Genomic DNA, 12,113 nt, shown 5'->3' on the forward strand with positions numbered 1-12,113 from the left:
TGGTTTGAATACATTTTAATGTCACATTTTTTGTCCGTGATAATGAAATAGTACTCCTACAATAGTAAGGATGTCGTACTCCTACAACCAAAGCATGTATAATGCTTTATTTTCCTTAATAAATCACTGATTTCATTTTAGGTTTCTCTTTACATACGACACTCCATATACACTGTAGTGACCATATAAGTTAAAGAATAACTATATTGGAATCATATTAACAAACAATATTTTTATATATGGAAAATATCGTGTGGTACTTTCCCAATTGTTCTGCTATCCCTGTTTTATGGCATTTTTTTAACACAAAACATGCGTCACACAGAATATTAACATTTATATATTTAGTCCCGTAAGTTCTTTTGAAATTATACGTATAATTGCTAGCAGGGGTGGTTGTATAAATATTTATATGTTATGGCGTTTATGAATATAAACAGTGTGAAGTTTGCTTTGCTTTTATTGAATGCAATATAATAATGATATCACGACAAAAACTTTATAGCGGAAACCGTGTGCAGGAACCCCATTTTGTGCTATAAATAGATTCCACCGCTTCCAAGGGCTTCACACCAAAAAATAGAACCAGAGCAAGTAGAATCCATAGCTTTGAGAAACTCATGGCTCAAAGGGTAGGACACTCTGCTGATGGGGTTTTTGTCATGATCGTTGATGAAGATAAGTCACATGCCAACTTCGCAAGAGGCATGCTCTCCAGCCTCAATTTTCATGGTAAGTTAGTTCAATTCCTGTATATAATCCATGTAAGGGAGACATTACAGTGGCGGATTTACCGCCCGCTCGGTGTTGTCACCAAAATCTCCAATGATTTTTTATGTTTTCCAATAATTTAATACAACTTTTCTTTAATCGGTTGATACTAAGTGTAGTTAGATTTGCTTGGGCTCTGAAAGTTATTTGGATATGTCTCAGGGAAACATACATATGAAAACATTTCTTCAGCTAAATTATTGGTACATGATTTGTCACTTCCAGATCATAAAGTGTCAACATCTGGAGTGACAAATCCTTGGTTTTTCATTTGGGGTACCAACAGTACTACTTTTGTGATATATTGATTTTGGCCTATATGTTACCGATCTCAGCTTTGAAGTATATGACATCAGAAAATGTTTCTATAAAGTCCTGAAAAGATACTACATTCCAAATGGTTCTTAAAAGGTATTGTTGCTTTTCAGTGATAGTGTACTCAAGTCCTGTGAATGCACTCGTTTTTCTGGAGAATAACGCACAAGACGTCGCTGTAGTCTTGGCAGCAGTGGACATGAAACAATTGAGTGGTTTTCAGTTCCTCGAAGCTGCAAGAGTGAAACGCCAGGACCTTCAAGTTATCAGTAAGTAGGCTGATTCTGTTCTAATTCAACCCCATTATTTTTCTCTGATGCATCTGGAGAGACAAAATGATTTATTGGGAATTGGTTTTCGATAATCCTTGCTTTATTTGTATCAGTGATGTCAGCTGAGACAACAATGTCCACAATGATGAGGTGTGTTAAACTCGGTGCACGTTTTCTAGTGAAGAAGCCTCTTAACGAAGAAACTGTAGGTAATTTGTGGCAGCATGTTGACCTGAAAGTTTTGAAGATGGAGAAGATCAGGGAATTACTGCAAGGTTGGAAATAGTTTTTGCAATAATTAATATTATTTTTAGTAGTTGGTATAATTAACCCCAATAATAATCCAGCCATCTATCTCACATTGTTTCTTGAAGCTCATGCTGCAGCTGGCTACAAATCAATATCCTGCTTTTCTTCTGTCTCCTTCACATAAGCACAAATCTAACTTGACAACTTGTACAATACACTTATGTCACCTTATTGTACTCGCTCTTAGATATAAAATGACTTGATTAATTAGTATCCTGGTAGCAGATGACTGTTATGAGCAAGTATATTGAATGTCTTTCATTAGGATGATGCGTGCATTAGTTGGGGTATTCCTAATGCTATGCCTCACCTAGTATGCATGTGTAATATATAAAGTGACATTGCTTGTGAATTAATGAAGCAATAGATGACATGTGCAAAGTAAAGAAAACAATAGAGTAGAGAGATGAGTAATGGTCTTGAAAATTTTGCTATGAGTTAGACAAATAAAACCTATCCATTGAGATGCACATTTTGTTGACACAAATTTCTTGTTCTTTCTTGCTAGACTAGTTATAGACCCGTGTGTCGCAATGGTTCGGTTTCTTTAGTTTGGTGAAAGGATTTGATTGGTTTTTATACCATGGTTGATTTTTTTGAGACATCGGATTTTACGGGAGGGTAACAGTTTCTAGGAGAAAGTGGTGGAGGGCAACAAAAGGAGGACGACTCTCTCTTTTAATCAGTAGAGAAACAACTGAAACTTTACATTGGAAGTGTCCACATGGATCTATAATAGGGCAAGTAATATAATAGAGTTACCGCTACAAGATAGATGTGCAAACAGAGAATGTGTAGCTATACTCATAAGCAAAACACTAGGAAGATACCTTTTCCACTAAAAGATATACTGACCAAAGCTTCAAGAAAGTGCCACTGTTGTTTCCATCTTCTATTTACAATGTGTCTCACAGCTAGTATCTTAGCTTGAATTTATCAAAACTATTTGATTGCTATATTTATGTGAAAGTTAGCTTGATTCAGCTTCATATGTTGTACAATGCAGATCCTGGACAAGAGACGGTGATAACTATTAGTTATGAAGAGCAATTCTCTAGAGAAACTGAAGCAGATGAAAATAATGAAGAGAAGGAAGTGAATTCCTTTGAAGCTAAGAAGGCTGATTCAGTTAAAGTTCAATCAGATGAGAAGGGACATGACAATGCTAAAATCTCTAACATTGCTGCTGCTGAAGGGTCTGATGAAAAAGTCTCTAGTGGTGATGGTCATGTAGTGCCTAAAGTGTATAATAATGTGAATGTTGAAGAGAGCACAGGTAGTAACAATACTTCAGGTGAACAAGTCTCCGACAAGATCAAGAGTGATGCAAGAGTTGGGGTGAGCCTTGTGGACTACCCAGATTCTGAGGATGATGAGACCAAGAAACCCACAAGCACTTAGATATAATCCGGTCTCGACTCGACTCTGTGTAGAGATCTAGTGAGCTGAGAATGTGGGGGGAACAAGTGACTGCAAGAATGCAATACCATATATGTTTATGGTAGTGTTTGTATCTTACTTTCTGCAAAATAAGAAATGCACCATGTGCTGAATATCTGGAACTGTTAGCATTCTGAACCGCGATATTGTGCAAAATTTGTAGAACTATTGAGCATACAAGAAACTGCAGGTAAAAAGGAAAAACACAATGTTGCATAAGTATTCTAAAACATGACATCACAATGCTTTACCAATTAAAATATACAAAAGGAAGTGTACGGTATGTAATAAGCTTACTTCTAAAGTTAGAAATTATAAGATTTTGAAACAATATGTGAAGTTCCCATCAATCTTTGTGATGGTGATATCTAGGAGCTCCTACCTTAACTCTCTCTAGTGACTTCAATATTCTAGTGGTGCTCTTGATATAACAACACTAGTACACTACCAGTCCAAGCAGAAGCTCCACCTTTGCTCAAAAAAAAAAACTTAGACTCCATTGGAGGTATACATGCAACCGAGGATAAATGTCGTGCTGCCCTTACATCATTTTGGCCCTGCCAAGTATGCTAGCCATTAGCCCTGGTTTCAAGCTTGTAAAACCCTATTGAGCTCTGTATTCATTGTCAATTAATAGTATACGATTTTCAAGAAAAAGTATACAAACAATCATGGAAAATTATGAAATAACGTAATGATGCATATACCAATACCAAGGATATTGTAATACACTACGCTAGTAGTATAGGCTCATGTGGCACGTAAACACATATGGTAGTGCTGAATAACTAGAACTATTAGCATTCTGAATTGTGATATTATGAGAAACTTATAGAACTATTGAGCATACAAGAACCTACTAGTAGAAGGAAAAACACAAAGTTGCATACAAACATTCTAAAACATGACATCATAATGTTTTACAAATTAAAATATCCAAAGCAAAGTATTCATCATGTAATAGGTTTTCTTATGACCTTTCATCTATCTTTGTATGTTCGAAATAGATTTGGCATAGACAAGAGTCAGAGCGGGAGCTCCTCTAGTGGGGAGGAGTGGCACATGCCCTTTGGGATTCGGCAGGGGAGTGGGTGTGCGGAAACGAGGCGATTGGCGTCGCATGTATGAATGAGGGATACAAGAGATGATGGTTTAGATAGGTTTGGGCCGCTCAGAAGCGTAACATCATACTCCTGTGTTCTTAGCTAGATGATAATGATTAAGTTTACAATGTGGGTGTTGAGTTGGGTGGATGTTGTTCTAGGTGGGAGAGGATGAACCCTTATTCATAGTATTGTGGCTAGATCCTAACTTCCTTTCTCCTTTTTCCTTTTCACTTTTTCACCCTATGGCCTTGGTCCTCCTTTTGTAGTTACAATGGGATACCGCAGTGGCCCATTTCTTACAAATGGGCCCTAGTACAGGGGTTATGTGTGTTTAGTCCTGTTGCTTCTTGATGAGTGGGTCCGGCCATCAGACCGCGTGCCTACTGTCAGAAGAAAGTGCAAGATAGCTATGGACCGGACGCGTGGCATGGCAGTCAACCGTGCTACCTGACAGCCCATGCCTTTCCACATAGGGGTGATGAAGGCTTGTTGCAGGGTTGGAGTGTGCTGTCTTGTCGCGTGTTGTCGCAGTCACATGCCGGGTCGATATAGTTCGCCCCGTATTGAATGTGAGGCCTAGTGGGCTTCATGCATTGCTGCTCCCCGAGCACTCGGGGCCCGAGCGTGGGGGTAGATGTGCCACGAGCACAGCGCATAGAGTGTTGTGCTTCGGGGGCAGCGTATAGATGTACCTCGAGCACCACGTGCTCTGGGGATGTGATGTAGATGTACACCAAGCACAACCGATGTGGGGCCATGCTCTGGGAATAGGATGTAAATGTACCCGAGCACAGCCCACGAGGGCCGTGCTTCGGGGGTTGACGGTAAATGTGTCTCGAGCACTACCCAAAGCAAAGCCCGTGGGGGCTGTGCTTCGGGGGCAGCCTGTAGATGTGCCTTGAGCATCCACGAGGGGCTGTGCTTCGAGGGTTGGTGACTGATGCCCCCGAGCACAGTGCATAGGGGGCCATGCCCGAGGCTCTTGGAGCCACTACTAGAAAAATAATTTATCGCCACAAAAAAATTCGTAGCATTAATGCTAAAATTGTGGCAATAGATACATGTTGCCACAATCTTAAAATCGTTGCTAGCCGTGGTAATAAATAGCGTGGTAATAGGTTATTGCAACGATTTTTATTTAGTTGTAATAAAATTTGATATTGCCATAAATGGATGTGGCAAAAAATATATATTGCAACACTTCACATCGTTGCAATAAATAACTATTGCCACCACTCCATGTGTGGCATTAGTTCTATGTACCAAATTAAATGTTTCAATATTAATTTATCATCCTAACTATTTTCTTTTGATATCTTGTCATGCCAGGATTCGAACCCAAGATCTCTCCCTCACGCGCGCTCTCTATGACCAACTCACCTACGCATCAATTTTGTTTAAAAATGCATACAATTCCATTTGAGACTGCCTAACTGAGATTTGAATCATGAATTTGAGTATTTAAAAGGTTTCAAATGAAATATTTAAGTTGTAGATCTCATCGAGAGCTATAAATTTCATATAAAATTTGTCCTAATCTGTGTATGCCCCCATACTCAGGGTTTCACGAGTGCATTGTCACGATGTCACCATGTCATCAACTTGACAACACAAAACCATGGACCCTCTGCTGTCTCAGACAGAGTTTCCTAAGCAAAGACAAAGTGTCACACTTTGCATCATGAGTCTTTCACAATCGTATCTATCTTGCAAATTTTGCCGACACCGAGTGTCGGTTCTCCCTAAGAGATCTAAAACTTGCTTTGTCCTTTTATCAACAAACAATAGAGGTTATGGGAGAAGAGCCTTTTGAACTCATGCTTGAGGAGCATGGTTGCGGAGGTACCATAAAAGGTGGAGCGATAAAGGTATATGAGATTTCAAAATCACATGGGTATTATGCAACTAATAGGTAGGACCATCAGTTCGTCACATGAACCGAAGCTGGTCAAATTTAATGTGCATACTAAAATACAGTTTTGCAAACAAAACATATATAAATTAGGGGCAATATGATCAAAGGGTGACTTTCGTCAGGTATTTGTCTTCAAAGTCTTCGAAAATCCTCGTCCGAAATAATTTTCGTCATTGTCGACTATGCCAAAAGAGAAGAGAGAAGTACACAACACCCCAAAAATAAATTACTATTATTAATGACTAATAGTGCCATAGTGTAGATCTTAATTTTAGAAAAGTTTGGAGACTTGAACGGGATCAATTGGAGTAACGACTGAGGATATATGGATTTTCGGAAAAAAAGTTTTATTTGATGAAGAAAAATAATATTCTCAGCATTATTTCTTTTCTGACAGGTTCGGTATGGTGTCAGTGGGTCAACGGTCCATTGTGGAATGAACCCACTGAGGAATGAGGACCACAGCCTACTAGGCCGTGAACCACAAACCAGCAATCAACGGTGGATAGTGCGCAGCACCTTGTGATGATTGCTGGCGGCTCATCATCACTGGCAGCCTCCGGCACAATGAGTGAGGGATGAAGAATGTGGTGAATGGCTTTGATTGGGTAATGGGAAAGTGGCGGCGAGGAACCAAGTGCGATTGCCAGGCTATGCGTCGTATGGTCCCCGGCGGTGATGGAGCACGGCCGTGGCTTTGCTCAAAGCTAGCAATCATTTCTAGGGAAATTCGGGGACAGTTAGAGAGGGGCTAGGGCTCACCAGAACTGAGAAATTTTGGAGGCAAATTTGAAGAGCTTAGGCTTAGCCAACACAACAAGAGTGGCAAGACGACCCAGATGCAGTGGGGAAACAAGAAGGGAAAGGCAATGGATTTATAGGAGCAGGGCATCGCAAAGCAACAATAGAGAGAGCCATTGGCTACAGGAAAGTGGTGGCGAGATTTTTTTTTTTTTGCCTATCCGCGACGAGATTTTTCTTGCTGAACATGGAAGCAAAACAGACCCGCGCGGAATGAAGGTATGTCGGCGATGGCTTGGTCGGTGGGTCAGATGGTGAGGAGGAGAGGAAGGCTAGGACTCGGCTAGCGATGGGACAACATGGTGGCAGAGCGACGTTATTCACTTGCACATTTGATCGAGCATGTGGTTGACGTGGAGAGGGAAGATCGGAAGTAGGGGGATGAGAGGACACAGGCGGGCGTTTGAGCGAGTGTTGCGAAGCTGGTGGCTAGAGAGCGGGCCTGTAGTGAGGGAGAGATGGGCGGCCGGTCATGCATGCGTCGTTTGGCCAAACACAGCGTGTGGGCTAGCCCACTTGGGCCATGGGCTTTTGTGGCTGCAAGCGGAGAAGAGGAAAAGATGACGTTGAATATTTCTCAGGATTTAAAACAGTGGGAGTTTGGCTGGGACGTTGAATATTTCTGAATATGATTTGAATTTTAAAATTCATGACTCAGGATTTGGGATGGAATTTTCGGATTGCGGTTTTGGGGTTTCGGGGATGGATCTAATTTAGATATTTGGCACTTAAGTCCTTCATTCACACATAAAGAACCAAAATTTTGAAAACAGTGTTTTTATTAAACATTTTTTAATGTCTCAAAAATCGGGGCGTTACAATTGGCCCTTATTGTCCATGATGTGGTGCTAGTAAGATTTAGGGCCAAAGGATATGGAGACTATACCCGGATGCCCCTTAGCATTTCTCATTAGCAAGTAATAATGTATATTAGTTTGGCCCATGTATGTATTCTGGTGTAGGACCATGTGGCCTATGTGTTGTTGTGTGATTGGATTAGTCCCATGTAGAGAGTTTAAATAGGTTAGGGCTAGCTTATAAATCCTTGTGCTCTAACCATAGTAATTTTGGTTCATCTTTTTATATGTGTCAGTGTTGCGGATTAGGTACACTTCTTATACTTAGATTCATAACCACCAGGAATACCTATTATATTAAAAGATATATGCAAATATGAGAATATAGTAGATAGGGACGAAAATTCCTTCCACGTGAATAGGAGATGTCGAAGTACGACCTAGGGAAGGCAAGGTCTTATATTCCTGTATCCTACAAGGGCTCTCCGAGTTCTACTTGGAGAGGAAGTTGTCTACCTGTATAAATACAAAGCCCCCGGGAGGGGAGGGCATCGAATCACAAGCCATAGTCACGAGTCACATTGAGAGACAGCTAGGAGGAATTCGATCGCTACCCGCTGACCCCAAGTCATTGGATTAGATCTCGGTGGATACTAGTCGACGGGTTAGATTAGCTAACTTGCTCCCCCATTGTAGTCAGTGTGATACATCCTAGAGCTATACATATAAACTGGAGTAGGGTTATAACTCAACTTGAGGGTTCGAATCAGTATAAAAATCCATGTCTCCTGTCTACTTTTCCGCAATCTCGCATATACCTTAGTATAAATGTCCCCGTACTATACAAATACCATTGTCGGGTATAGCCTATCAACAGTGTGAAGATGATAGTATAAATTTAGTGCTATACATACATGGGCCTGTTCCTTGGAAGAGCTAGACTACTATGGATTTTTGGGCCAGGATGTTATAGATACCAGTGAGAGGTCAAAGTTCAACATAACAGAAGGATAGTATCATTTATGGCAACAACCAGGGAAGTTTGGTTGGTCGATGTGCATGGTGGTGGTTGGTTGATATGCACGGTGGTGGTTGGCTAGTGATATTACATACATGTAGCGTATATATGTGCACTTTTCTAGAGGGTGCAATCCAAACTTTCTATTTCACTTTTGTCTTTGTGTAATAGATGCAAGATATAGCTTATTTATGGGTAGGTGGGATAACTCCAAAGTACACTGACCCCAAAGAGATGCACTGCGGAATTGATGGCCCATTTCTTTTATTCTTTATTGTTACATACCACCATACCTTTTTTTGACTGAAAATGTCATCATATCTTGCATATGTAAGTAGCTGAAGTCAAAGGTCTTCTCCATTAGCCTAGGCTCAACCGGTAGAATTTCAAAAAACACCCTTACAATTATTGTATTTTGTTTAAAAACTTTTCTTCCCATGTACAGTCATATTATTTTATACTGTACCATTAATGGGTTATTGATTTTTAACCCCTTCTTATGTTCAGGCTTTCCACCAAGAATGATTACAGAGTTGAGTAAAGAAGAAAAGGGGAGATTGAGGTGAGCTGGTTTTTTTTTAATCCTTTTGATTATATCTTTTCGTCATGCAAAATAATTATCTATGTTGATATTGGTTAAGTAACTAGACCTTTCCAGCATACCAAATCATATGTAATTAGTAAAGCTTTCTTTTCCCCACTTGTTGCGACCATATTCTCTTTTTCGCCGTCAACAATTTGCACTTCTCTCTTTTACCTTTACTGTGTTTTTATTTTTGTTTTGCCATCCCCTCTAGTCAGCGAAAATTGCCTGGTAAGTTTATCCCTAAAAGACCATTATGCCCTTGTAGCCAAAACAAAATGACACTAAAAAATTTAGCAAATATCATATTTTCCATTTGAATAGTTCATTAAGCACAAGTAGAACTCTTTCGATTTTTTGTAATAATTTTGTAGTTACATAAGGGAATAATTGTCATTAGCTTTCACGCTCAAGCTGCTTAATAGGAATGTATGTATATTTTGCATGATGATAAACTAATTGCAGCACATTACAACGCATATATTACCTCTATCCCATAATATAAAGAATTTTATCCATGTAATAACTATATCCAGGGATGGTGCCAATGTCCAAAATAACATGTAGGGCCGCAAGCGGCATAGTGCTGCACTTAACCAGGTGTGTTACAATTTTGGATCTGAATTTCCAAAATTTCAAGTTACAGGTGGATCCAGTACAAGGTTCTCCCAGCCAAAATTTTCATTTTTTTTAGATTTAGCAAATAATTATTTAAATTTATAAAAAATTCACCAAATTCTTCAAGTTATTCATTAGAAATTTGTGGAATTTTGGCCACCCTGAAATAGTTATGCATTCCAAAATAGTGAACCCTGCACGCAAGCAGTTGGCTTTTATAGTCACTAGCTTGTAGCCGCAATTAAATCAGATGATCGGTGCTGCAGCCATCATTGAAGCCTGTGCAACGTTGAACTTCGTATGCAGTTTTAATTGTGACTCGAACAAAGAATTGTTTTTGCTGCTATGTTTTCGTCATGCTAATGAGTGAGAGTTGCGACAATGATCTGAAAAATGTAGATAAACATTATTTGGTAGTCCACACTATGGTAATGACACAGATCAAAGCCGGTAATGGCAATGATAGTGAAGGTCAGGAATGGAGGCAGTTATGGCCAGTCATGCTTTCTGCACCAATTATTCCATTTTCGTACTGGTCCTCATCCTACTCAAGCTAATTGTAATCCACAAACTAGTCCATCCAAGTAACCCGCAGTCGTAGACAAATTTTGAAATTTTAAGCTAGAGTGGATTTTAGGTTGTTGTTGTAGTTTATTTTCCAGCCTTAACTTTTTAATCCTTCTGTTCCCTCAATTTATTTGAAAGTTTGTGACCAATTTATGCTTGGCAATTATTAGGAAATGGAATTAAGAAAATAAATTGAAGGGGGGAGGGGGTGAAGTGATGAGCCAAAATAGAAGTATCTAGAGTAGGGCAATGTTGGAATTTTACTAATGGAAGTGTAGTGGTGGCAGGCATTTTGAAACAAATGATTTGGTCAAATTTAATAGTTATTCAGGACTGTGTGAGTAAACTACTAATAACACACATATAAAAGTTCTATTCATAGATTAGTTTTGATTATTTCGTTTATTTTTGTATGACTTATTAGCCGTAGCTAAACCAATCAGACAATTAAACTAGGCCTCCATCATGCCTTAGTATCTTTGACGATGCACAAGTCTCCAACCAGTGGAAATAACAAGGATTTACCTGCGTTTGCATGCACAATATAATGGCTGCTGTGGCTGCCTTGACATAGTTTATTTAAGATATCTCCAAGAGCACACATCAGTTTGACAAAGATGCTATGGATGGATATCAAAGTTTCTAATACTTTATATCTCTACGCATATTTCCTTAAAAAAATAATATATATTGCTGAGCACATCGCAATATCCTACTGCATGCATCACTCGAGATATATATCTAGAGTCAAAACTATTTGGCTAGGTCCAATTGGTAGAATTTCAGAAAGGACCTTGGTTGCCCCTCTATCTTGCGCAGAAACCTTTCTTTGGCAAGTTATTCTTGACACTAAAATATATACACTAGTTAGTGCTGCACCTTGCGTTGACATTCTACTCTATATGTTATCAATGTTAAGGACATGATTTTTTTATGAAAAGAATGGGATTATTGGTACAGCAAGCATAGAGAAAATTTGTGTGATTATGGTGTCATCATAACTGTGTGAATACATTACGTCACTATAGTGTGACGTTCTGATTGTGTGATCTATATGTGTCAAAGGAATAAGATAACACACATTGGAAGTTCCATCAATGGTGGCCATCTAACTAATCGGAATTGTTACATCACTATAGTGTGTCACTCCCACGATCCAACTTTTGCCTTATTCGTACAATGTGGGTTCCTCCACTGTGTCTTGTTAGTCATAATCCAACTAGAGAGCATCCTGCTTATGATACACATGCATATTCTTCGTGTATATTGATAATATCATCTAGTAGTTGGTACATATTATGTTCTCTAACTATATATGTTCATATGGAAAATATTATTGGATTTTATCACATTACATGTATCACCATGATAAATTTAAGCAAAACTAATATAAATTAGTTATTTATATCCTTTCAAAATTTATATTTATACAATATGGACCTATTTAGAAATTATCATATGCAATGGCCCTTGATGAATAGCAGTAACAAAACATATACCAAAAACAACATACATCAAACCTTGTTGCACTATAAATAGCCTCTAGTGCTTTCATGCTTCACAAAGAACATAACTAGCGGAATGCTATTCTTGAGGAACTT

At 39.0% G+C, this 12,113-nt stretch overlaps 1 protein-coding gene across 1 annotated transcript; it reads left to right on the plus strand.

Annotated features, from left to right (window-relative positions):
* The first annotated feature begins 620 nt into the window (after positions 1 to 620).
* LOC127769768 (two-component response regulator ORR29-like) lies at positions 621 to 3,068 on the plus strand. Its single transcript, XM_052295395.1, has 4 exons — positions 621 to 732; positions 1,200 to 1,355; positions 1,472 to 1,633; positions 2,674 to 3,068. Exons 1-4 carry the CDS (start codon positions 621 to 623, stop codon positions 3,066 to 3,068), a joined length of 825 nt encoding a protein of 274 aa, XP_052151355.1.
* The last annotated feature ends 9,045 nt before the right edge of the window (positions 3,069 to 12,113 follow it).

Source organism: Oryza glaberrima, chromosome 4 (assembly GCF_000147395.1).
Source record: "Oryza glaberrima chromosome 4, OglaRS2, whole genome shotgun sequence".
Taxonomy (NCBI): Eukaryota; Viridiplantae; Streptophyta; class Magnoliopsida; order Poales; family Poaceae; genus Oryza; species Oryza glaberrima.